The following is a 27,983-nucleotide window of genomic DNA, read 5'->3' as shown; positions in this document are numbered from 1 at the left end:
ACCAGAACCCCATACTGATTTAATGAAATGCTATGCAGAAGACAAGTACACTTAGATTTTTAAAATTTAAAAAAATCTGATTGAATGCAAAAACAAGTAAAGGTAACTTGAGTTTTATTTATCTTCTAATTTCTGGGAGGTTAAAGAACTATAATTTGTTTTGGACAACAGAAGAAAATAGGCTGTGCTTACAGATAATTTTCTGCCATATTCTTTCTTCAGGAGCACTGTTTTATTGTTGCCCACTCTATTACACGGGATGTACATATCAGGTGTTGTTAAAAGGTCAGTGCCTGTACAATACATTCTACAACTGAGCACCACTTTCCTTAATTGAACAGGCAAAGAGAAAGTACACGGAACATCAGTATCTGGCAGTATTTTTCCCAAAAAAAGAGACTAAAATGGGTTTAAGTTGATTAACACTATTAAATCACATCTAATATTTGTTACTACATGATTTCATTACAGCTATACGATACAATTATACAAAATGTGTTAACATCAAAGAATACAACCAAAAAAAATTTAAGATAGCAAACAAAACCTATATAACTTTTTTTTAATCTTTACAGGAAAATACTTTTGAAGTATGCAAGTAACTGCCCATTCTTTTAAAGAAAATCTACTGCAAGCAAAGTTATCAACCTCCAGAAAAAAATCACACATAGCATTACTAAGCATATCCCCAAAAAGTGTACAATATGCACACTTTGAAAATACAAAATTAAAAAATTGTAAGCAACAGGTGAGCTTCATATTTATAACAATGTGAAAAGTCCAATTTTAGCACTGTTTGTAGAAAGAACTGTCTTTGATGCAAGTCCATGAATTGTCTGTCTCTTCCAGGTAGGATCACACTTTACAAAAACACCATGCTCTTGAAACCAAATTACAGAGCAAAATGGAGCATTGTAGCAATGCTGCCTTAAAGTTTATTTTGCTACTTTATCAAAAACAAGTCCCTTAGGCATGTACGGTTCTTTTTTTGTTTTGTTTTTTAAATTCTTTCCTAGAAACAATATACAAAGGGGGAAGCTTATTTATTTTCAACCATTCTCCTGTAAGGTAAAAGATGTTTTGAGTTCAAGAGCTTTCTTCTTGCAGTTTCACTGGTTGTTTTTGGCCTTAGCATGTGTTAAGATGTGAGATTTCAGATTAGTTGACTGAGCGAACTTCTTATTACAGCCATCAAAAGGGCACACATAGGGCCTGTCTCCAGTATGAATTCGCACATGTGTGCGTAAATTGAAGTCCAGTGAAAAGCGTTTGCCACAGCCTTCAAATGTGCACTGGTGAAAGAAAACACAGGACATTAGCAGCTTGTTTACAGATCATCACTTGCAATATAAGATTTACATCAAGTAAGGTTCTATTCTGTACAATTCCAAATTGGGTCTCTGTTCTTCATAATTGAGTTCCACTGAAACTGGAAATGTTCACTTGTGCTGTTGCACAGCAAAGAGGCACAGAAGTATGCCCTCTTTGCAGAGAGATTACAGGGTCTTCTCAATAATGGTACTAATTTTGTAGAATTCAGAGATCTACCTAAAAACCTTTTCAGGTATACTTCATCTGAGTCAAAACATCTACACCGTAAGATTTTTCTATAGCCTGATGGTTGCAAGCTGCCGTAAGGCAGAAATATAAAGAATTTAAAGAATCTGTGATATAGTTCCAAAATTAAACTAATTCTCTTTAAATCAACATAAGGAAAGAGTAAAAAGCCACAGGAAAACACAATGATAAGGGAAAGTTCTCAAAAGTATTGCATCATAAATTGAACAAGAAAGTAGGGGCAACCTAGAAAGACAGAGGCCACTGTCGATCCAGAGATGGTCTCAGCAGGGTTGGCCTTCCAAATATGAAAACTTTCCCAAACCTAGCATTCTCCAGATGTATTGAAATTGCAATTTGAAGAATTCCCAGATGTATGGCTAAAGAGACTAGATCAAAACAGCTGTTCTCAAAGGTTCCAAAGATGCTCTGCCCAAACTCCCATTTTCAAAATATAAATGAATAAATAGATAAATTTGTCAAAATACTCATAAACTATTGAGAATTTCCTTCTTTTTGCAACCTAAAGTAGGCACTACTTAATAGATATCTTATCAGCCTCATCTTACCTACTATCTCATATTACATGGATGGTGGTCTGCATTTAAGTTGGGGAATTCAAAGTATTACAGGTGTTATTTAGAAAACATTAACTGAAATTTGACATATTTTAAACCACTTTAAACAAAACAGTAACTAATATACAATTAACAAGGTATTACCATGAAAATTATCATGAGCATTTCCACATCTGAATGTTATCTCCCAGAATTCTCAGATACCGCTAATGATTATACAGATCAGGAAGTCTGGGAATAGAAACTCCAGGATATTTAAAGAGTACCAGGCTGGGGAAAAGGTATAACAGCAGGAAGCCACACATTTAAAGAGCAGAAAAAATGCATCTAGCTAACATCACCTATGTCAGCCTTTCTCAACCTTTTGACCCTGGAGGAACCCTTGAAATATTTTTCAGGCCTCGGGGAACCCCTGCACATTCAGGCTCAAATATAGGCCAGAAGTTACAAAATTATTAATTCGTTTCATGCGTAGGCCTGTATATACACATTAACAGTGTTCTTAAACTAAAAATAAAGAATGAAATTGACCTTTTTAATGTGAAATTGCCCTTATTTGAACTATTGTTTTAAATAAACTGGGATCTCCCAAGGAACCCCTAGAGACCTCTTGTGGAATCCTAGGGTTCCATGGAACTCTGGTTGAGAAACCCTGACCTATGTACATAAACAAGTCAATGTGTTCAAGTAGCTTCTTTGTATCTCAATCTGAATTTTTAAGAAAGCATATTTTAATGGAAGAAATGGCCAGGAGCCAGAACATACTGATTAAAACACACTTTTAATTTTCTCCAATTATCAATAAATACCTAATTTTTTTCTTGTAGTTTTAGTGGCTGCAAACATACTTTTTTCCAAGAGAAAAAAATCATATTTATTTCTGCTGTTAACTGCAATCTCAGGGTTAGGGTTATATTTATGCAGTCCTGGCTATAAATATGTGCTGTAATGTTAATTTCTATATTTATCAAGAATAAAACATCCAATGAATGTCTTGGGAGATATATAATAAAGGACTACTTTAGCCAGTGAAATCCAAGTTTGAGCAGCTGTTGCTTCTTCTTAATGTTTCATTCATAGCCCTCCTTCCTAGACAATTTTTACAAAGTAAACATGGGAAACCTTTGCCAGGGAGGCATGGATGATTGTTTGGCCAAGGCAGCAAAAGGAAGATTGCTTTACATAGTCATGGCAAACTAGTCCTCCTACTAGCTACAACAGCAGTTCAAAGAGAGTCATCTTTTTTAAAAAGGAACTAAAAAAAAGATTGTGAATAGATTTCTCTACTGTTAAGGTTTCTGTTCATCATGCCTGTTAAAGAAAAGCTGTTTGCATACAAGCACATCCTAAGAATATGAGAGGAGACAAATTTAAAAAATATGTAATTGTTTAGGCTGTTGTCTTGTTTGTGTATCTTAATCTGGCAAACTGGACAGTATGACCCACATAACATCTAACCCTGCCCTGTAATGGCAAAATGCAGCATGTCAGAAAAGGGAAAAACAGTTTTCAGAATATTGCATTTCGTCTATTTCAGCTACTTATTACTTCTCCCAACTATTTTTTTAAAGTTATTAATAATGATGCCGTGTGCAGAAATGTGGCCAACATCTAGAATTCTTTTTCCATTTTGGGGGCAGGGGATAAAGGGGATAATAGTTATTTGCATTTCAAGCATTCTTAGGAAGAATTAGTTTAACTATTTTTTTTAAGGTCCAATTTGTTAACAGTTTAACTTTAACAATTTTAATGAAGTTGTTGTCTTATATAATTTATATGCACCAAATTAAGACAGAGAATACTGTCTTAATCCAAAATACTGCAGTACAGAAAACACTTTTCAGTTATGGCTCAATCAGGTGAAATATAAATGGGCTTCTCACTAACCGCCTTTTATTTCATTTTGGGAGCAGGGAAAAGACTTTCCAGGACTCCAACTGACATTATCTGTCACACAATTTATCAAGTTTCAGAAATAAAACAAAAACAGAACACACATCAAAGAGAAACTAACTAGAGTCTCATGATAATGTCATAAATGGATTGTCTCACTTAGAATATTTGAAATAGTTACCTGAAAGGGTTTTTCTCCAGTATGAACTAATTGGTGCCTCTTTAGCTTTGAGCTCTCAACAAAGGCCTTGCCACATTCTGCACAGACGTGTACCCGAGGCCCATGAGTATGTAGATGCTTCCTCATGGCAGAATTATCCCTGAACATCTTTGTGCAGCCCTTCAAAATAACACAAGTAAATTATTTAGTTGTCAAGGCAAGCCCAAACACCAGAATTATTATCATCTTAATCTGTATACACTGACTGGGCTTACAATTATACTGGACCAAAATATGGTTTGGTTTTGGTGTAGTGCAATGTGTAAGTGCAGCCACTGCAGTCTACATGATTTAATGCTGTGTGAAGTGAGATTGCTAAAAACAAACCTCTTGAAAGCAAGAATCAGAACCTCCTATATACTGCAGCATAGGAGAAATTTAAACTACAAGGTTTTAGCAAAGGCGGCCCACCACATAAGCAAAACATTTATGAAACTCCTATATTAAAAAGGTTCTCACTGAAATAAATTGCTCAAAATTGCTTCACTCACTTTATGAGGACATGCTATCGTTCTTGGAGCATCATCTTCTTTAATTTTTCTTGGCTTCATCCTTACAAGAAAATAAAAAACAAGCACTGATTGTTGAATAGCAAATACATTATCAGAAGTACCTTCTGTCATAAATCACCATACTATATTGTAATTGCCTCTTGATTAATTGGCTGAGCTATTTTAATTAGGGAATTAAACAATTTACTATTCAGATTCTATGAGAGAAGAAAAAGCTGCCAAGTTTGGCTCAGATAAAAACTCAGAAATATACCCAGAGGGACAGTATATAATTTGAAGACAATAGGACTGACATAGAATTAATTGCAGAAAGGATTACTTAGCAAGTGGATTTAAAAGAAACTAGGCAGCACTTTCTAATTTGTTACACTTGTTTTAATACTAACCACCAATGTATCTTGGTGGAAGTAAAAATTAGATATATTAAAATAAATAATTAAAAGCCTGTGAGTTTGAGACCTTTCAAAAGCCAACAACAAAGTGCCCACCCAACCAGATGTGCAATCTGAGACTGGGGCAGCTGGAGAAGGTTTGAACCCAAGTTGCTATGCTGTGAAATTATTCTGCAGTAACTGCAGGCAAACTCCTCAGGTGGATCCCAATTGTATGAAATATACATTCTCTTCAGTAATGTGGATACGGCCACAGAGCCCATTGCATTTTCCCCAGAAACAAAGTGACAATGTTTTTAGTACAGGTTTATCTTTTGAGTTCTGTACCAATGGACATTTGAAGGTTACAAATGAGTCAACTAAGTGAGTTTTAAGATAATTTTTAGAGAAAGGGACTTGAGATTGAGAAGGGTGTGATTAGTCTCTTCGGCCAGTAGCAAGTTTCTGCAACTTGGTGCCCTCCAGTTATGTTAGACCAACTCCCAGAATACTCCAGCTAATACAGTCTATATGACAAGATTCCTACCAAATGGGGAGCCCATGGTGATCTCAGGATTGTGACCTCATAAATTTAGAGGAAAATAAGAGCTAAAAAGCAGCACCATGACACAGAGGACTGAAGTATGTATACTAATTTGCAACAACCAGCCCATTCTTGGGCTGCAGTCATCTATGAAACATTGGTATTTTTTGAAGGCAGATGTGGTTTCTATTCATTATTGAAAGGCAAGCAGTTCTTTCTTTCAAAATCCAGCCAGCAAACATTAATTTCTAACATCTGTGAACTATTCTGATTGCTTGATAGTAAGTCACTCTGTGAACATCAAGGAGATTAATTAAATCCCTGCACTGAAATTATACCCCCGCATTGACTCAATTCAGTGATTTTAACTGAGACGAGAAAAATCACATATTGCCAGAAATAGGAACAATTATTTAAAAAAAAAAATCTAAAGCAGATTTTAAACACCTACCTTGCAAATTCAGCCAATTGTTTTGGATCAGAAAGGTCAATACCAGGTATTCCTCCAGGTGGCAACTTCTTTCCCGTCATGTATTCCGAGTAGTCAGGAGGGGAGTTCTCGCCAATGATCTGTTCTTCCACCACAGTCTCATGGTCAATGTCTTTTTTGTCATCTGCAATGATTAGAGAAAACTGAATTTTGATTTAAAATCCACGAAGGACAACACTGATTGTCTGGAAAATGCTTCTTAGACAAGTTTGTACTAAGAAACTAATTCAGCTATTTTTAGGCAAAAATACAGAGTTTACACTTAATAAGTATAAAAAAATCATACTTAAGTATATTGTTCATTCATTTTTAGAAACTAATTTCCTTAAACACATGTGCATTATGAATTATTAAATGTAATATCTGATACATTAACAATTCTTTCAAATGCATTGCAACTAAAGGGAGACATTTTTTTCAGAAAAGCTTTTTGTAAGTTATCACAATAATCTCTACATTACCATCTCTGGTATTTATCTTATCTTATCTTATCAATCATAGTAGGACTATTAGCGGCTATTGATTTTTTTTACCAAGTGTTTTCCCCCTCAACTTGAAAAATTATATGAATGCCTGCTATGGAATTAACACCAGAACCCCCAGTCTGACAAGATATAAATAAAACAAGACACACATACTTACTGCAATTCTGGCCAACTAAAATCTGTTGCAATAACTTTTTAAAATATATTTGAACAAAATTTCCCCGGCCATTTTTATTTTAACTATCAAAACTGCAAGTCTGTTGTTCATTTTTTCCCTAATAAACAAATTTATATAATGCTTTCCACCAATAAATTCTCAGAGAAGTTTATACTGCAAGATCAGGCAAAGAATTTTTGATTGTTAATTGTCTCAATGAGGACTGCAGTAGTTTAATGACGGCCAAATAATTCCAAGTTTACATGTTATTTTTAACAGTCATGCTAGGATAATCAAATTACAAACTTTGGTGCGCACATGAATGTGTGTGTGTATAAACAGATAATATTGTGGCATACGGAACAATAAGAGGACCCCCTGCTCATTACCTTGTAAGATCCACCACAGCATTTTGATAGCTTTATAAATTTGTCATGAATACAATCCTACTATGCTACCCACAATTTATAAAGAAAAATAGTTTGCAGTATGGGATGAAAGTTTTAATGGAACAACACTGTGCAAAGCCCAACAAATAACATGTTATCACTGCTTTCATTACTAGCTTTGTTTTGTGCCATTAAGATTTCATTATTCACACTGGCTGTGACTCAATGACTATGCACTCACTTAGTCCACTAATTTTAAACAGTCGCTTTTCTTCTATTATGATTGTGCAAATAAACAGAGGAATTTGCTGAGCATCTCCAGGACAAAATCGCTCGGATCCACTCCAAGTTGGACTCCAGGCGTGAGGCGTGATCTGGAGAGATACCAGGGGAACAGGCTTACCCAGTTATCTGGGAGCAGTTTGATCCTGTTGGACCCGAGGAAGTGGACAGGATCCTACGGACAGTAAATGCCACCACATGCCATCTAGACCCGTGTCCCTCCTGGCTAGTAAAAGCAGGCTGGGAGGTCACATGTGGTTGGGTTAATACATCCTTGGGAGAGGGGGTGTTTCCGGCGGCCTTTAAAGAGGTGTTGGTACACCCCCTCCTCAAGAACCCATCGCTGGACCCTACTGTTCTCGACAATTTTTGTCCAGTCTCCCACCTCCCCTTTCTGGGGAAGGTGGTTGAGAAAGTGGTGGCTTTGCAGTTCCAGAGGGTCCTGGAGGAAACAGATTATCTAGACCCCTTTCAGTCAGGTTTCAGGCCCGGTTATGGGATGGAAATGGCATTGGTCGCACTTATGGATGATCTCTGGTGGGAGCGGGATGGAGGCAGTGCATTCATCCTCGCTCTCCTTGATCTCTCAGCGGCTTTCGATACCATCGACCATGGTATCCTTTTGGGGCGACTCAGGGAGTTGGGGGTGGGCGGCGTAGTCTTACGCTGGTTCACCTCCTTCCTCCAGGGCCGATCCCAGTTGGTGTTGATAGGGGAGGAAAGATCGGCCCCGCGGCCCCTTCTTTGTGGGGTGCCACAGGGATCAGTACTCTCCCCTCTCCTTTTTAACATCTACATGAAACCACTGGGTGAGATCATCCGTCACCATGGGATGAGGTATCATCAGTATGCTGATGATACTCAATTGTATATCTCCATCCCGGGCGAAATAAGTGATGCCATGACCACCCTGAGTGTCTGGGTGCTGTGGGGGCCTGGATGGGGAACAACAGGCTTCAACTGAACCCTGGTAAGACCGAGTGGCTGTGGGTTAATGGTTCTTCTGTATCTGGGACAGTAACATCTCTGGTTCTGGATGGGGTTGCACTGCCCCAGACAGACCCGGTGCGTAACTTGGGGGTCCTCCTGGACTCACGGCTCCTGCTCAAAGAGCAGGTGGCAGCCATGGCCAGGAGAGCCTTTGTGCAGCTACGTGCTGTGCACCAGTTATGCCCCTTCCTGGACCAGGAGGCCCTTCGAACAGTCACTCCTGCCCTTGTTATCTCTCAGATAGACTACTGCAATGCGCTCTACATGGGGCTACCCTTGAAAAGTATCCGGAAGCTTCAGCTGGTCCAGAATGCAGCTGCGCGAGCTGTTTTTGGTGCCCCCAGAAGGGCACATGTAACACCATTGCTGCGCGAGCTGCATTGAGTACCAGTTTGCTTCCGGGTCCAATTCAAGGTGTTGGTTATCACCTTTAAAGCCCTACATGGCATGGGGCCAGGTTACCTGAGGGACCGCCTCTTCCCCATTACATCAACCTGTCCCACCCAATCGTGTGGAGAGGGCATGCTACGGACCCCATCTGTGAAAGAATCTCATCTGGCGGGGTCCAGGAAGCGGGCCTTCTCCGCAGTAGCTCCTGCCCTGTGGAACATGCTGCCCCTGGAAGTGAGATTGGCCCCATCGCTCCTGGCCTTTCGGCGGAGTCTGAAGACCTGGTTCTGCCGCGTCGCTTGGGGTGGAGAGGGGAATAGAGTTACATGGGGATGGTTGTTATAGACCACTCCTCCCACACTTGGACTGTTTTAGATGTTTCATCGCTTGGATTTTTATTCTTTATTTTTATTTCTATTTATAGCATTTTTATTGTATTTTATTATTCTGATCTTCAGCAAAGGATCGTTACCTTGTTGTGGTGCTGGAGCTTGAGCACCTCAATGATGCCATGAGCTAAACCGTGAAGGGCCACCCAAGACGGGAAGGTCATGACAGAGAGGTCAGACTAAATGTGATCCCTGGGGAAGGTAATGGCAACCCACCCCAGTATTCTTGCCGTGAAAACTAAATGGATCAGTACAACCAGAGATATGTCGGTATACCATCAAAATATGAGACCCCCCCCAGGTCGGAAGATGGTCAAAATGCTACCGGGGAGGAACAGAGGATGAGTTCAACTAGCCCCAGACGTGATGACGCAGCTAGCTCAAAGCCGAAAGGAAGGCTAGCAGCCGACGGTGCTGGTGGTGAACGGCGAATCCGATGTTCTAAGGATCAACACACCATTGGAACCTGGAATGTAAGATCTATGAGCCAGGGCAAATTGGATGTGGTTATTGGTGAGATGTCAAGATTAAAGATAGACATTCTGGGCATCAGTGAACTGAAATGGACTGGAATGGGCCACTTCACATCAAATGACCACCAGATCTACTACTGTGGACAAGAGGACCACAGAAGAAATGGAGTAAAGTAAAGGTAAAGGTTTCCCTTGACGTAAAGTCCAGTCGTATCCGACTCTAGGGGGCGGTGCTCATCTCTGTTTCTAAGCCGCTGAGCCAGCGTTGTCCGTAGACCCCTCCGTGGTCATGTGGCCAGCATGACTACACGGAACGCTGTTAACTTCCCGCCGAAGCGGTACCTATTAATCTACTCACATTTGCATGTTTTCGAACTGCTAGGTGAGCAGGAGCTGGGACTAGCAACGGGAGCTCACCCCGTCACGCGGATTCAAACCGCCGACCTTCCGATCGGCAAGCTCAGCAGCTCAGCGGTTTAACCCGCAGAGCCACCGCGTCCCTAAGAAATGGAGTAGCCTTCATAATTAATAGTAAAGTGGCGAAAGCAGTGCTTGGATACAATCCAAAAAACGATAGAATGATCTCAATTCGAATTCAGGGCAGGCATCTAACATCACAGTGATCCAAATATACACCCCAACCACAAATGCTGAAGAAGCTGAAGTAGAGCAGTTCTATGAGGATCTGCAGCACCTACTGGACAACACGCCTAAAAGAGATGTTATTTTCATCACAGGAGACTGGAATGCTAAGATGGGCAGTCAAATAACACCTGGAATTACAGGTAAGTATGGCCTGGGAGAACAAAACGAAGCAGGACATAGGCTGATAGAATTTTGCCAAGACAATTCACTCTGCATAACAAACACTCTCTTCCAACAACCTAGGAGACGGCTTTATACATGGACTTCACCAGATGGACAACACCGAAATCAGATTGACTACATCCTTTGCAGCCAAAGGTGGCGGACATCTGTACAGTCGGTAAAAACAAGACCTGGAGCTGACTGTAGTTCCGATCACGAACTTCTTCTTGCACAATTTAGGATCAGACTCAAGAGATTAGGGAAGATCCACAGATCAGCTAGATATGAGCTCACTAATATTCCTAAGGAATATGCAGTGGAGGTGAAGAATAGATTTAAGGGACTGGACTTAGTAGATAGGGTCCCAGAAGAACTCTGGACAGAAGTTGGCAGCATTGTTCAGGAGGCGGCAACAAAATACATCCCAAAGAAAGAGAAAACCAAGAAGGCAAAATGGCTGTCTGCTGAGACACTAGAAGTAGCCCAAGAAAGAAGGAAAGCAAAAGGCAACAGTGATAGGGGGAGAGGGTATGCTGAGGACCCTGTCGGTAAGAGAATTCCATCTGGCGGGGTCCAGGAGGCGGGCCTTCTCTGCAGTAACACCCCGCCCCTGGAACATCTTGCCCCCGGAGGCGAGGCTAGCCCCATCACTCCTGGCCTTTCGGAGAAACTCGAAGACACGGCTCTGCCACCTGGCCTGAGGTGGGGAGGAGAACAGTCATGCCTGGGGTTGGCTAGTGCCTTGAAGTACCCTTTCCACGCAAAGACTGAACAAGATCACAGCCATCTGGACTTTACTTTTATTTATACTACTGATATATGAGATGCCTTATAAAAATTACATATCTATTGTTTTAGTGAGTATTCTGTTGTAAACTGCCCAGAGTCCCTCCAGTGGGGGGAGATGGGCAGTGACAAATTTGATAGAGTGAGTGAGTGAGTGAGTCCCAGGACCAGCGGGTCCAAAAGCCCATAGCCACTCAGTCTTGCCAGGATTCAGTTGAAGCCAGTTGTTTCCCATCTAAACCACCACAGCCTCCAGGTACCTGGATAAAACATCAACAGTACTGCTTAATTTGCCAGAGGCAGAGATATATACTTAGGTATTATCAGCGTACTGATGATGCCTCACCCCATGGCAACAGAAAAGCTCACCCAGAGGCTTCAGGCAGATATTAAATAAGAGAAGAGAGAGTACTAAAGCCTGTGGCACCCCACATTGTAAGGGCCAAGGTCAGGATCTCTCCCCATCACCACCAACTGGTATCGACCTCAGAGAAAGGAAGAGAATCAGCACAACACAGTGCTGCCCACCCCCAATCCACAGAGCCAGGCCATAGTAGATGGTATTCAAGGCTGCTGAGAGGTCAAGCAGAGTGAGGATGGATGCACCACCCCCATCCCACTCTCTCCAGAGATCATCTAAAAGCATGACCAATGCCATTTCAATCCCATACACAGGCCTGAATCCTGACTGAAAGAGGTTCAAATAATCCATTTCATCCAGGAAATGCAGCAAACAGCTAAGTAAACATGCATTCAAATTTGAAGACAGATGTTAAGTTTAACTTTGTACTATGTAGAAGTTGTGAGGTAAAATTCATATTGGTAGACGGTGGCATATAGATTTCCTCTATGTTGTGCTTTGCTATAACTTGCAGGCAACTAATGAAGAGGCACATATAGGCATGCACTATTATATTTCTGACGAAAATGTTGCAAGTGCCATTAGGTAAAGGTAAAGGTTTCCCTTGACATTAAGTCCAGTCGTGTCCGACTCTAGGGGGCAGTGCTCATCCCCGTTTCAAAGCCGAAGAGTCAGTGTTTGTCCGTAGACAGTTCCGTGGTCATGTGGCCGGCATGACTACACGGAACGCTGTTACCTGCCCGCCGAAGCGGTACCTATTAATCTACTCACATTTGCGTGTTTTCGAACTGCTAGCTAGGGTGCCATTATGGATGCATAAATGTAAATACTAGTACAATGTTAGTTTGGTGGTCTGTGGGCCCAGATGCATTTAAAAAATTAGGCAGGTGAGGCTATTTAGCCCATGAAGTTCAACCTGCTACAGTCAGGACCAGAAATATTGGAACAAGGATAACGGTTTTGGCATTTGGCCTCTGCACACCACCACACTGAAGTTGAAAGGAAACACATCCAGATGGGAGCGAATTCAGGACTTTCAGCTGTAATTCAAGGGGGTTGACAAAAGCGGGGCACTAACCATTCAGGAAGTACAGCCAGTGGCATACACACACACACACCATTGGCGGCTCATAAGTAATGGAGCAAACCAACATCATTACAGACATAAGGATCGCCTTTAATACCTGGATGAAAATCCTTTGCAGTCAATGACTGCCTGAAGTCTGAAACCCATGGACATGACCAAATGCTGAGTTTCTTCCCTTGAGATGCTTTGCCAGGCCTTTACTGCAGCTGCCTTCAGCTGCTGCTTGTTTGTGGGTCTTCAGTCTTGTCTTCAGTAAGTGGAAAGCATGCTCTATTGGGTTGAGATCAGGTGACTGACTTGGCCATTGAAGAACATCCCACTTCTTTGCCTTGAGAGAAACTCTTGGGTAGCTTTTGCTGTATGTTTTGGGTCATTATCCATCTGCAATATGAAGTCACACCCTATCAGTTTGGCAGCATTTGGCTGAATGTATAAGTATAGCGCTATACACTTCAGAATTCATCCTGCTGCTTTTATCAGTAGTCAGGTCATCAATAAACACCAGTGACCCGGTTCCATTAGCAACCATACATGCCCATGCCACCATGTTTGACAGATGATGTGGTATGCTTTGGATCATGAGATGTCCCTTTCTTTCTCCATACTTTTCTCTTCCCATCATTCTGGTGCAAATTAATCTGGGTTTCATCAGTACAAAGAATCTTATTCCAGAACTGGGCAGGCTTTTAGGTGTTTGCTGGCCAAGTCTAATCTGGCCTTTCTGTTCTTGAGCATTACCAGTGGTTTGCACTTTGTTGTGAAGCCTCTGTATTTTCATTCATAAAGCTGCCTCGACTGTAGATGTTAATGACATGCCTACCTCCTCCAGAGTGTTCTTGACCTGGCTAGATGTTGTGAAAAGGTTCCTCTTCACCATGAGCAGAATTCTGCAGTCATCTACTTTAGTTGTCTTCCATAGTCTTCTAGGCCTTTTGCTGTTGCTGAGCTTGCTGCTTAATTCCTTCTTTTTCAGGATGTCCCAAACTGTTGTATTGGCCACTCCCAATGTTTTTGCGCTCTCTCTCTGATGGGTTTGTTTTCTCAGCCTAAGGATGGCCTCCTTCACTCGCATGGACACCTCTATGGACCTCATGTTGAGAGTTCCAGTGAACAGCTACCAAATGCAAATCTAACACTCAGAACCACCTCCAGCCTTTTATTTGCTTGCTTGATCATAGGGCACCCAGGAAACAGGTCACACTTGGCCATGTAGCTGCTTGTCAGTCATTTGTTCCATTACTTATGAGCCACCAACGATGGGAGTGTGTGTATGCCACTGGCTGTACTTCCTGAATGGTTAGTGCCCCACTTTTGTCAATGCCCTTGAACTACAGCTGAAAGTCCTGACTTCACTCCCATCTGGGTGCGTTTCCTTTCAACTTCAATGTGGTGCCAAAATGCCAAAACAGTTACCCTTGTTCCAATATTTCTGGTCCTGACTCTAAGTGCAGGAATTCAAATGAAAGAATTTCTGGCAGATGGCTATCACACTTCTGGTAGAATATATCCAATGAATGGGAGCCAATCCCCTTTCTGGATAATTGAATGAATGCATTTTTTTTAATGAATGACATTGCATTTCTTTATTAAATTTCATTGTCCCTTTAAGCCTTTCATTACAAAATACCAAATTTGTGTCATCTATACTTCTAGTGTATTTCCTCTACCTCTTCATCAATGTCACTGATAAAATAATTAAAGGATACAGGACCTAAGACTGCATTCATGGCCTTCTACTTCACACCACTCTGCAAATGATGAGACATCGCTAACCACTCTTTTGAATATAGTCTTCATGTCATTTTTATTTCAACTTAATTGTCAAGGCATTTGGCCACAGTTAAGTAGCTCACTAATCACTATATTATGGGTACTTTATCAGATGTTCCTCTGAAATCAAGATATATTATGTTCACAGCATTCCTGTATCTACTAAAGAAGTTAACGCAGTCAACCAACTAACAATCACACATTAATCTCACAAGATTTTTTCACAACAAATCTATGTATTGTCCTACATGCACAAATGGGATGGACAAATTTGGCTTTAGGACCTTCAGTGCCACAAGCTTAGGCAAGGTAAACATAAATGCAATTGTACAAAGTCTAACTGGTTACCAACAAAGTTGCAATCTATTTGGCATCCAAATCACAAAACCTGGGTCTATGAAATATATACACAGAAGATCAGGAAATAGTTATGGTATCTGACAGATACATAAATTATAATGATTTGACTATCTGGGTATCCAAAAGTTGCAATGTTTACTGCAGAGTAGTTAATATATTCTAGCAAAATCCAACATTATTCAGGTTCAAAGCTGATACCTACTTATGAACCTCCCTACACTAGTGACATTATTAATACAATATAATATATAATACCAAGCGACAAGATGTTGCATATATATTTGACTTAGTGTGGTGAATCCACCTTTTACACAAAAAAAGGTGTATCTGATCTATGACCCTAATAAAGATTTTATTTGAAACAGCTAGTCCTCACTTAATGACTGCCCTGCTTAGTGACCATTCAAACTTACCACAGCACTGAAAAAGTAGGTTTATGACTGATCCTCGAACTTATGATGGTTGCAGCATCCAGCAGCCACATAATCACCATTTGTGACCTTCAGAGCTGGCTTCTGACAAGCAAAGTCAATGCGGAAGCTGGCAGTAAGTCGCAAGTTGCAGTTGCATGACATTACACTCAATGACTGCGGGTGATTCACTTAGTAACTGTCCTAACAGTCAGGAACCACGCTGAGACGAGGAATAGGCCTCTAGTGTTTATTACTACTACATTAGACAGAAAATCCTAACAAACTGAAAAAGTGTGGGAAAACCCAGACAGATAAACCCCAAAAGTCAAGGCAGGTCTGTTCTGTGTCTCTTTGAATGGCTGCTCAACTCCTCACTACTACGCATGCGTTTTCCCCTCTGGATAGGGGCCCCCTCCTGCTCACCATCATGGCTCATGACAATAACCACAATGGAACTGACACCGTAAGTTGGGTGCAGTCACATGATGTTTCACTTAATGACTGCATCATTTAGCAACAGAGTTGCCGGTCTCAATTGTGGTCATTGAGCACTACCTGTATAACAGGTCACTATAGCGTGTTCAACAAATGATCATTTTAAAATCCTAGCTTAGTGTAACATATAAAACCAGGAAATTTGGGAAGGTCCAGAACACCAAGGGGTGAACTTGAGCAATCTGTCCTAACTCTAAGAGCTGAACAGTGCTCCTATTCAGAGCCTGGTAACCCTCAAATTAGGAGCATGAACGCTCCCAACTAAGCCACATTACTAGGATAAGAGTATGACCAAACAGAAAGTACAGAGCAAGACTCCTGCACGCTCCACAGTAAGGAAACGTAATATTCTGGCACATCAAAACTATTTCTTTGCATCCTAGTAAAAATTTATTTTAATGTTCATGAACTGAGCACAATCATTTTAATGCCACCATTACAATAGCATTAAGTATTCAATCATACCACTATTGTAAATACACCAGTAACCTAATGGTCTATAACATACAACTGTAAAAGGAACAGTTTAGAGAAGCTGATCATAAACAGATCAGACAACTGATTCATATCAGAAGTTAGTAATAGTGAAATGGGTACTTGCAAATGGTTTAATAAGCAAGACACAGAATTTAACAAATCAATGACCTGACGGAAAGACAGTGGGGAGGGAATCATAAAATAAAGGTTTGTGGTTTATGTCTTGTATTACCAACTATAAATGGAAAAGGGGAAATTTTTCCATAACAAATAAAATAGTTACTTATATAAAATCTAATCTTCAGCAAAGGATCGTTACCTTGTCGTGGTGCTGGAGCTTGAGCACCTCAATGATGCCATGAGCTAAACCGTGAAGGGCCACCCAAGACGGGAAGGTCATGACAGAGAGGTCAGACTAAATGCGATCCCTGGGGAAGGTAATGGCAACCCACCCCAGTATTCTTGCCGTGAAAACTCAATGGATCAGTACAACCAGAGATATGTCGGTATACCATCGGAAGATGAGACCCCCAGGTCGGAAGATGGTCAAAATGCTACTGGGGAGGAACAGAGGATGAGCTCAACTAGCCCCAGACATGATGACGCAGCTAGCTCAAAGCCGAAAGGACGGCTAGCGGCCGACGGTGCTGGTGGTGAACGGCGAATCTGATGTTCTAAGGATCAACACACCATCGGAACCTGGAATGTAAGATCTATGAGCCAGGGCAAATTGGATGTGGTTATTGGTGAGATGTCAAGATTAAAGATAGACATTCTGGGCGTCAGTGAACTGAAATGGACTGGAATGGGCCACTTCACATCAAATGACCACCAGATCTACTACTGCGGACAAGAGGACCACAGAAGAAATGGAGTAGCCTTCATAATTAATAGTAAAGTGGCTAAAGCAGTGCTTGGATACAACCCAAAAAATGATAGAATGATCTCAATTCGAATTCAGGGCAAGCCATCTAACATCACAGTGATCCAAATATACGCCCCAACCACAAATGCTGAAGAAGCTGAAGTAGAGCAGTTCTATGAGGATCTGCAGCACCTACTGGACAACACGCCTAAAAGAGATGTTATTTTCATCACAGGAGACTGGAATGCTAAGGTGGGCAGTCAATTGACACCTGGAATTAGAGGTAAGTATGGCCTGGGAGAACAAAACGAAGCAGGACACAGGCTGATAGAATTTTGCCAAGACAATTCACTCTGCATAACAAACACTCTCTTCCAACAACCTAAGAGACGGCTTTATACATGGACTTCACCAGATGGACAACACCGAAATCAGATTGATTACATCCTTTGCAGCCAAAGGTGGCGGACATCTGTACAGTCGGTAAAAACAAGGCCTGGAGCTGACTGTAGTTCAGATCACGAACTTCTTCTTGCACAATTTAGGATCAGACTAAAGAGATTAGGGAAGACCCACAGATCAGCTAGATATGAGCTCACTAATATTCCTAAGGAATATGCAGTGGAGGTGAAGAATAGATTTAAGGGACTGGACTTAGTAGATAGGGTCCCGGAAGAACTCTGGACAGAAGTTGGCAGCATTGTTCAGGAGGCGGCAACAAAATACATCCCAAAGAAAGAGAAAACCAAGAAGGCAAAATGGCTGTCTGCTGAGACACTAGAAGTAGCCCAAGAAAGAAGGAAAGCAAAAGGCAACAGTGATAGGGGGAGATATGCCCAATTAAATGCAAAATTCCAGAGGTTAGCCAGAAGAGATAAGGAATTATTTTTAAACAAGCAATGCGCGGAAGTGGAAGAAGACAATAGAATAGGAAGGACAAGAGACCTCTTCCAGAAAATTAGAAACATTGGAGGTAAATTCCAGGCAAAAATGGGTATGATCAAAAACAAAGATGGCAAGAAGAAGAGATCAAGAAAAGGTGGCAAGAATATACAGAAGACCTGTATAGGAAGGATAACAATATCGGGGATAGCTTTGACAGTGTGGTCGGTGAGCTAGAGCCAGACATCCTGAAGAGTGAGGTTGAGTGGGCCTTAAGAAGCATTGCTAATAACAAGGCAACAGGAGACGACGGCATCCCAGCTGAACTGTTCAAAATCTTGCAAGATGATGCTGTCAAGGTAATGCATGCTATATGCCAGCAAATTTGGAAAATACAAGAATGGCCATCAGACTGGAAAAAATCAACTTATATCCCCATACCAAAAAAGGGAAACACTAAAGAATGTTCAAACTATCGAACAGTGGCACTCATTTCACATGCCAGTAAGGTAATGCTCAAGATCCTGCAAGGTAGACTTCAGCAGTTCATGGAGCGAGAATTGCCAGACGTACAAGCTGGGTTTAGAAAAGGCAGAGGAACTAGAGACCAAATTGCCAATATCCGCTGGATAATGGGAAAAGCCAGGGAGTTTCAGAAAAACATCTATTTCTGTTTTATTGACTATTCTAAAGCCTTTGACTGTGTGGACCATAACAAATTGTGGCAAGTTCTTAGTGGTATGGGGATACCAAGTCATCTTGTATGCCTCCTGAAGAATCTGTATAACGACCAAGTAGCAACAGTAAGAACAGACCACGGAACAACAGACTGGTTTAAGATTGGGAAAGGAGTATGGCAGGGCTGTATACTCTCACCCTACCTATTCAACTTGTATGCAGAACACATCATGCGACAAGCTGGCCTTGAGGAATCCAAGGCTGGAGTTACAATCTCTGGAAGAAACATTAACAATCTCAGATATGCAGATGATACCACTTTGATGGCTGAAAGTGAAGAGGAACTGAGGAGCCTTATGATGAAGGTGAAAGAAGAAAGTGCAAAAGCTGGTTTGCAGCTAAACCTCAAAAAAACCAAGATTATGGCAACCAGCTTGATTGATAACTGGCAAATAGAGGGAGAAAATGTAGAAGCAGTGAAAGACTTTGTATTCCTAGGTGCAAAGATTACTGCAGATGCTGACTGCAGTCAGGAAATCAGAAGACGCTTAATCCTTGGAAGAAGAGCAATGACAAATCTCGATAAAATAGTTAAGAGCAGAGACATCACACTGACAACAAAGGCCCGCATAGTTAAAGCAATGGTGTTCCCTGTAGTAACATATGGCTGCGAGAGCTGGACCATAAGGAAGGCTGAGCGAAGGAAGATCGATGCTTTTGAACTGTGGTGTTGGAGGAAAATTCTGAGAGTGCCTTGGACTGCAAGAAGATCCAACCAGTCCATCCTCCAGGAAATAAAGCCAGACTGCTCACTTGAGGGAATGATATTAAAGGCAAAACTGAAATACTTTGGCCACATAATGAGAAGACAGGACACCCTGGAGAAGATGCTGATGCTAGGGAGAGTGGAAGGCAAAAGGAAGAGGGGCCGACCAAGGGCAAGATGGATGGATGATATTCTAGAGGTGACGGACTCGTCCCTGGGGGAGCTGGGGGTGTTGACGACCGACAAGAAGCTCTGGCGTGGGCTGGTCCATGAAGTCACAAAGAGTCGGAAGCGACTAAACGAATAAACAACAAAAAAAATAAAATCTAATATATTTCAGACACCAACCCTGTAATTGAATACCGTTGTTCATGGTTATTTCACAGTATTAACATTAGAGAACACAGAAGGTAGCAACATATGCAGAATCAGTACTAAGTAAAGACTACACTGAGCTCAGAACAAATTCAAAGCACAATCACACATTGTGCTTGTTCTTGGACTTTTAACAAACTCAATTCTTTCTACAGGTAGTCCTTGGCTTACAATCATTCAGTGACTGTTCAACGTTACAACAGTGCTGAACAAATGCGGTTACAACTGGTCCTTGGAGATACAGCTGTCCCAGCACATGATTGCCATTTATTACCTTTTTTTTTTTTTTAATCGTATAGCATAGCAGTTTGGTGTTCATGCTGCTTTTTCTTGCTGGGAAATCCTTGTGAGGTCCAGCAGCCAGATGTGTAAACTATTTAGCCGTGACAAGTCACGTTGCCTGGGGTGCACCACGAGGCAGCTAGTCTACATTGCACCAAGTTGGGCTGAGAGAAAGTGACTAGCCCAAGGTCACCCAGCCAGCTTTCATGCCTAAGGCGGGACTAGAACTCACAGACTCCTGGTTTCTAGTCCAGAACCTTAAACACTAGACCAAACTGGCTCTATTACCAGTTGCCAAGCACCCTATGATCAAGTGATCACCATTTGCAAACTTCGTGCCAGCTTCCACAGAAAGTCAATGGGAAGGACAGCAGGGAAGGTCGCATATCTCCCTCACCCACGCACCCTCCCCAGCCCCTCTGCACTCGCACCGCATTGACCGCTTATGCACTGCCGTGCACCCTCCCCAACCTACAGTGTCTCTTGCACACTGCCATGCCCACTACCAACCCATGCAGCACCTCTTGTGCGAGCCACACGCTCTCCCCAACTGGCGCCTCTCTTGCACCCCCGTGCGTCTTCCTCATCCCATGCAGCACCTCTCCCACCCTGCCGTGCACCCCTGCACACCCTCCCAACCCACCCCCACACTCCCCTCACCTGGCAGCAGCCACTTACCTGCCTGCCGGCCCTGGACTTGCAACTTCCTACTGGCTTCCCCACCAACATTGGCTGTGGGATGCCAGCAGGGAGTTGCCTCACCTAATGACCATGAGATTCAGTTAACAGCAGCAACTGGGACTGCAGGGATTGTGCTTTATGACTGCATTGCTTAGTGATGGAAATTCTGGTCCCAAATGTCGTCGTAAGTAGAGGACTACCTGTACACAGTATCTAGGTTTATAATTCTCTATACCACAACAAGTATTCTACAGACATATTAGCTATGCTGACTAGAAATTATAGGAGTTGTATTAAACATCTGAAAGATTGAGGAAAGCTTCAACACACAGATACTAGAATCTGCTTATGAACATGCAGCAAAACCTGCAGCAGATGGCACACATTTTACAATTATGATTATGTATTCTGAATATTAACTTAATTTCTGTGACTCACTCAATGTAATTATTTGAGAATGTAACAATACAGCAATTAAACTGATAATACAGAAATTACTATTACACCATTTACAGTTTCTACCAATCATGGGAACAGTTAAAAAATTAAATCCAAATAGAAGGGGACAAGCCCTTTATCCAATGGGAAAAATCTCTCAGAAACAGCAGTGCATAAGATTTAACTATTTCTATATATTGTGTATCCAGAAAACATTTTTTCACACATCAAAGACTCCTATCTTTACATTACATGGAAAAGAAAAGGTTCATAGTTGTGTATACATTCTACTCTATACATTCAATCAGAAGGCAAAGCAATATTTGCAGTTCTGTGAAATATTCTTTTGATGAGTTTTAGGATCCATTCAAACTTAGAACAATTTGGGGCAAGATAAAAATCCAGTATTGCGCCAAGTGAAAATTATGCAATACTTTGGTATATATCTCAATTATATTTAATAAACCATTAATTTTTAAAATAAGTAGTCTGGTTTCCATTATTTCATTTTCTGTGTATAAAGCTGATTCATGATAATTTATCAAACCTATTAAGCTGGATTCAGACTAAACTTAGTTCCCACTTAAATCAACAGGATTTGAGTGATAATTTAGCCAACTTATTTCAATACAATCAAAACTTAACTAATTAAACAATACACTTCTATTTATGTTTACTCAGTAAAACCTTTGGGCTCAATGGAGCTCCTGGCCCCGGAGGCTCTGCTCATTGTCACTCCCCAAGTGACCTCCCATCTGGACTACTGCAATACACTTCACAAGAGGCTGCCCTTGAGGAGCATTTGGAACAGGGTTTCTCAATCACGGTTCCGTGGAATCCTAGGGTTCCACGACAGGTCACTAGGGGTTCCCTGGGAGATCACAATGTATTTAAAAAATTATTTCAAATTTGGGCAGCTTTACATTAAAGAGGTAAATTTCATTCTTTATTTGTAGTTTAAGAACACTGTTAATGCATATATACAGGCCTACACATGAAATGAATAATTTTGTAACTTCTGGCCTATGTACAGGGCCTGAATGTACAGGGTTCCTCAAGGCCTAAAAAATATTTCAAGGGTTCCTCCAGGGTCAAAAAGTGAGAAAGGCTGATCTGGCAGCTTCAACTGGTACACAATGCAGGCACACAGGTGGTAAATGGTACCGGTTACTCAGCACATGTAACAACTCCATGAGCTGCATTGGTTTCTAGTATGTTTTTGGGTGCAACTCAAGGTGCTCGTTGTCACCTTTAAAGCCTTTCATAGTTTGGGACCGTGTTACCCAAGGGAACAACTTTTCCAAGTTGTTTCTACCCATCTGGTCTAGCAGGATGGGCATGCTCCAGGTCCCATCAGCCAGGGAATGCTGGCAGGGAGAGCTGAGGTGGCATGTCTTTTCTGCTGTAGGACCTACCCTATGGAGCATTCTCCCTCCAGAGATTAGGATGGCCCTGACCCTGCTGATCTTTCACAAAGCACTAAAGGCCTGGTTCTGTGCACAGGACTGGGGCCCCGAGGGTGTGAAGGGTTCTGTCTCTTGGTTGTACTACAACCAGCAATAGCGGTATCTTCCTTGGCTGCTGTGTATGATAATTTTTGTGTTTCTGATGAGAATTTTAAATTTATTTTAAGATTGTTCACAGCCCAGAGTCACTTGCTGAGATGGGTGCTCATACAAATTGAATGAATGATTAAATAACCAAACAGCACTGACATTTATTTTCTATGGGCAACTAATATGTCTTGTAAATTATCAGTTTTTGCCCTCAAGTAAGCAATCTCACTTAGCCATACATACAACTATTACTAGTTTCTATGCAACACAAAGCTAGAGCATAAAGGAAATGCAAGCCACAAAGGTTTTTGACCTCCCAGATGGTAATATTACTGATGCAAAACTGCTAGAACAGTTTATTTTATATAATCTAGTAAGGACATAGGCATCTTCAGAAACCTATGAATTTCAAAAGGGGAGAACAGGTTTTTTCCCTTACCAACAATCATACTAATTATTCTATTCTAGGGATTATATCAACACTAGGAATCATTACATTTTGAGTTTTCAAACTATACATTACCTATAAGACAAAACCATTGAATTTCAAGTTTATTCAACAAATATTGATTTTTTAAAATTACTTAAAACACTGCAATGTATACAAACATTCTAATCAATCCAGCAGGCACAGTGTGATCAGAAAATAGTGCAGGAAACCTGTACTAGATAAGCTGAATTCTTTTGTTTTGTGTTTCGTTTGGGAGTATGAGAATTCAGTGCCTTATATACACAGCTAAGAGTCACGACAATAAAGCTAAATCAAATTATTGTTTTTTAAATGTCACCCTTAGTTATATATACTTAAAAGTATTTTACCGGAAGTCATTTAAGTTTTAAAAACCTACAGAGTTTCTACAACTCTCCCACTATTACCCCAATATTCATGCAGCAACCATAACCATCTGATTACATGATGGTGATTCCTTTGAAACTGTTGGAAAGAGCTTTTAAGGGCCATGTTTGGGGTCTGGGACAGGAAGTACCAATCCTATTATTCTTGCTGTGTCATATATGCAAAAACAAAGAAGGATTAATAGCTCTCAAATCAAAGATCTAATACCAAAACACCAACCTGCAGAGGTAGAGGACCTGTCTCTTTCCTCCGAAGGTGGATGATGATGATGATAACAGCAAGCAACAATAATAGCAACAAAAACTACTTTAGAATACTTTTAGAAGTCCATAGTTAAAGACCTAGTATATGTCATTTAAAGGGTTAAAAGAAAATAAGAACTATACTCATCCCATCCCTCAGGGGATGGGATACAGCTTCAACTTTACCTCTTGTAAAGAGTTCAAATGGAATAAAATGAAACCAGGAGCTGTTCTAACACTACCCAAAGTACTGACAGCTTTAAAAGTATAACCCATCCATCCAAAACAGAGAATGAGCGCAATGGGCTTCAGCCCCTTAGCTTACTCCTCATTTTGACCAGAAACAGAGATGCTATCCAAATGTTTGAGGAAGGGAAGGTGGGAGGGAAAAGAGAAAGGAAGATGCCAGGAGGAAAAGGAAATGAGGAGGAATCTGCGATGCAGCCGCCGCAAAGCCAAGAACGCTGATGGGAAAGGAGAGGACATTAGGAGGGGCAACCAAAGGAAGATGACTTGAAAAAAAAAAAGAAGCGTGCGCGCTGAGAAGAAAAACTAGAAGCAGAAGAAACTGTATTGTGAGGAAGCCCGCAAGGAGCAGCTGGATAAAACCTTAAGGGGGCGCCAAGAGATGTCGAGAACAAGCAGTGGTTAAATAAAATCAAATCGGACTCAGTTGCGAGGACAGCTGAAAAAAGGCAACCGCCGGAGAGGCAAAGGCTGTGAGCACTGAAGCGGCTTGGCGGGAAGAGCGCCAGCGAACGATAAAGAAACGGAGCAGGGAAGGCGAAGGAACGCACTGCCGAGGTCGCCGCGCGCCTGCTCCGCCCCCCGCCTGCCCCCTCCTCCCTCCTACTGCAGAAACTACGCCATTGCGGCCTAGTCCAGGAATCAGGGAGGGAGGCAGGGAGGGAGGGACGGAGGGAGGGAAGGCGGTCGGGCGCGCGCGCGCGGTGTCCCCTCCCCCCTCTCCCTCTCGCAGCGGCCATCTTGGCGGGGCTGCCGCCATCTTTCTTTCCCTTTTCCCCCCCGCCGGAGGGAGCCGGGCAATCAGGCAGGAGCAGCGCAGACCCCGCCATCTTTTCGGGGGAAGCCGCCATACTTGCCCTGGCGAGATGAACATGGCGGCGCCCATCACACACATCCAAACATGGCCTCCCTTCAAAACAAAACGGGGGGAAGAAGACTGCCGGGCACCGTCCAGGGCTCCCCAGACCTTCCCCAGTCCCCGCCGCAACCTGCCGGACTCGTCCCAGCCGCTCTACTTACCCGAGGCCCACATGGTGACAGAAAACTCTCCCTCCAGGGTCTTGATCTGCACCTGCTTCTGCTCCCATTTCCTGGCGCCGCCGCCCCCTTCGGCTCCGCCGCCGCCTCCCGTCAGATAACTCTTCTTACTGCTCTTCTTGCCGCTCCCGCCGCCTTTCTTCACCCGGCCGCCGCCAGAGGAGGAACCTCCGCCCGAGCCGCCTTTACTGCCCGCGGCCGCGACGGTGACCAGAGTCTGCTCGATGTACTCATCCTCGCCGGCCGGAGCCGGCACCGGAATAAGAATCTGGTCCTCGAAGCCGTCATCGGCCCGCAAACCGTCCGAGTCGTCGCCTCCTACTACCTCCTCGCGGGTCTGCACTAGGATCACCTCCTGGTGGTGCGGGTGGTGGTGCAGATGGAGCTGGCCCCCGCCAGCCCCGACTCCGCCGCCACTCGGGTCACCGTCGGTGACCAGCGGCTGCAAGGCGATCATGGGTGGGTGGTGGTGGTGGTGGTGGTGGTGGTGACGGCGGTGGGGCGGGTGGTGAGGGCCGCAGTCCTCGCAACACTCATCCTCCTCGTCGTCGTCCTCGTCCTCCTCGCCGCCCACCACAGTGGTCTCAATGGTCTCTACTGGGATGGTCTCTACCTCGATCTCGTGCAGCTCCACGATCTCGGCGGGCATTTCCGAGCCGTCTGTGGCGATGTACAGGGTATCTCCTGAGGCCATGGTGGCTGAGCCGCCGAAGGCGGCGGCGGGCCCAAGCCTAGCAGTGGGCCTCGGGTCCGCTCCTCTGCCCGACGTCGGTGGGGCTCAGCCTTCTCTCGCTTTCCTTCCTTCTCTTCCGCCGCCGCCTCCTCCCCCTTCCACACAAACACCACCAGTTCTTCGTTAGGAGGGTGGGAGGGAGGCAAGCAGGCAGCAGCCTCAGCCGCCGCCAAATCCCGCCTGCGCCGCCTCGCGAGACTACCGCCGAGAGATGCAGACACCCTAGTTCTCCCTCACCCGCCATCCACACCCGCGGAGGCCGCGGTAGCCGCCGAGACACGCCCCCTCGCAGCCCTGGACCAATCGCGACACTCAGCTCGATTTAAGGACACCTCTCCTCGAGCAAACTCTCTGGCTTGACCAACTGGCAAACGGGCCGGTTACTTCTGGACCACCCCTTTTCCTGCTGAGCGCAGCCTATCACAATGAAGTTGAGCTGAACATTCCCGCCCCGCCGATTCCAGTTAGCTTATCGTTGGCTTCTTACGAGGCTAAAGAGAGAGCCGTTGCTCTTCTGGTCCCGCCCACTCCTGTAAATCAGCCGTGAAAGAAAGATCCCCTCGGCGTTGGCGGTCGGTCTCCTCCGCTGCCTTTTGGGTCGGGCGGTGCGGGAGCGTCTTCGGTTTTCCTTTTCGGGTCCTGAGAGCTTTTGTGGCTGGTTTGGCTACCTGGGGGAGCAGACGGGTCGTATCGACATACCTGGAAACTTTAAAAGGGAAGAGAAAGCTTGCTTGTCATCAGCTTCCTTTTTTTTAGCTAGGCGAGAGAGAAAGTGCAGTGCGGTAGCTGTTGATTTTCTGTCCCGATCCTAACCTGGTTCGTCCAAATTATTTTTGTTTCTCCCGAGTTAGCACTTCTATTGAATCTCGTCTTTCATGAGCCCGAAACAAACGGAGTCCGGGTTTGCGCAACACTCTACCGTTGTCTAGTTTGTGGCTCAACGTGTGTGTGCACTGAAGAAACCGCGGTTCCTTAATAGACCGCGGCTCAGTTGGCGACGGTTTATGCGTGGGGCGAAGGAGGAGAGGTTCTTTTCCTGTGAAAGAAACGGGGAGCACTTGAGGTCGCGCAGCCCGTCGCCGTCCGCAGAACTGAGGCAGCTTTTCCTTAGAGCGCCCTATTTTGCAATCCCCTGAACCGGCGGGAGTTCCCACTCCGCTACTCGCCGTGTTGCGGGGTGAATATTCTGCGGTGTAGTAGGGGCATGTCTCTTCTGATCTTTTCATACAGAATGTTATTTTTCCTTTTGGGTAAAGTCTAATTAGGATTGCGACTTGGATGTTTACAGTAGCGTACTCACTGATGAATGCAACTATTTAGATGAAGTCATTAAACGTTTAGAGCAAGTACACCTTTCTAGGTGCTTCACGTTGACTTTGTTGTTGTTGTTGAAACCTTAGGGTTTTTTTGCTATTGTTTAAACCATTTGGCTCACATTACCATGTTGGTTTAATTTCTAATAAAAACTCAATGCAACTTCTGTGTCTTTTTTTTGTTTGAGATCTGTGAGTCTTCCCTGCAAATGTTAAAGGTGACTGGATGAGTATAGGTTAAGCATGACTTAAGAGATCTTCAGGGGGAGGGGGAAGGATCAGACCAGGTTACTAATAGGATAGTCGATCACTAGGAAATATCAGGACTGCAAGCTAGAATGGAAATTTTAAGAAATCCCAGAAAATGTCCTTATATTAGTAAGAAAGCGACTGGATGAGCCCATGAAGTCCCCAGGAGCTGAGTTTGACTTAAAAAAGACTGTACTTTTTTTAGTTATCTTCCAGAATTGTGAAATGGCAGTACAAGTATATAACTTATTTCAATTTCAATCTTCTTCCAGAGTATGTTATAAATAGCAATAATAGCATGTAAGACAGCCCTTATTTTCAGATTAATAATCTAGAAGACATGAGTAAGACAAAAAGGGAGAGCAAATAAACTCAAACACCAGTTCTTACCACCACTAGCTGGGATGGAAGTATTGTAGGTGGCTGGTGGAATGTATGACTGCTAAGGAGAACCAGGTCCCTCAACAGAGGCAATGGAACAGCTCTGCTTTTCTTTCCGTTAGGCAG

The 27,983-nt window shown here is 43.0% G+C and overlaps 1 protein-coding gene across 2 annotated transcripts; it reads right to left on the bottom strand.

Annotated features, from left to right (window-relative positions):
* Nucleotides 1-97: 97 nt before the first annotated feature.
* Nucleotides 98-26,178, bottom strand: YY1 (YY1 transcription factor). 2 transcript variants are annotated; one of them, XM_063290320.1, is made up of 5 exons: nt 25,164-26,178; nt 6,127-6,277; nt 4,740-4,800; nt 4,210-4,368; nt 98-1,292 (listed from the first exon to the last, which is right to left on the bottom strand). In XM_063290320.1, the coding sequence occupies exons 1-5, from the start codon at nt 25,873-25,875 to the stop codon at nt 1,110-1,112; spliced, it is 1,266 nt and encodes a 421-aa protein (XP_063146390.1). In that variant the 5' UTR covers nt 25,876-26,178; the 3' UTR covers nt 98-1,109. The 2 variants fall into 2 exon arrangements, with proteins under 2 accessions (XP_063146390.1, XP_063146389.1); XM_063290319.1 differs by having other exon boundaries at nt 6,127-6,289; nt 25,164-26,177.
* Between the last annotated feature and the right edge of the window lie 1,805 nt (nt 26,179-27,983).

This window comes from Candoia aspera, chromosome 1 (assembly GCF_035149785.1).
Source record: "Candoia aspera isolate rCanAsp1 chromosome 1, rCanAsp1.hap2, whole genome shotgun sequence".
Taxonomy (NCBI): domain Eukaryota; kingdom Metazoa; phylum Chordata; class Lepidosauria; order Squamata; family Boidae; genus Candoia; species Candoia aspera.
This window is presented reverse-complemented; position numbering and strand designations above follow the sequence as displayed.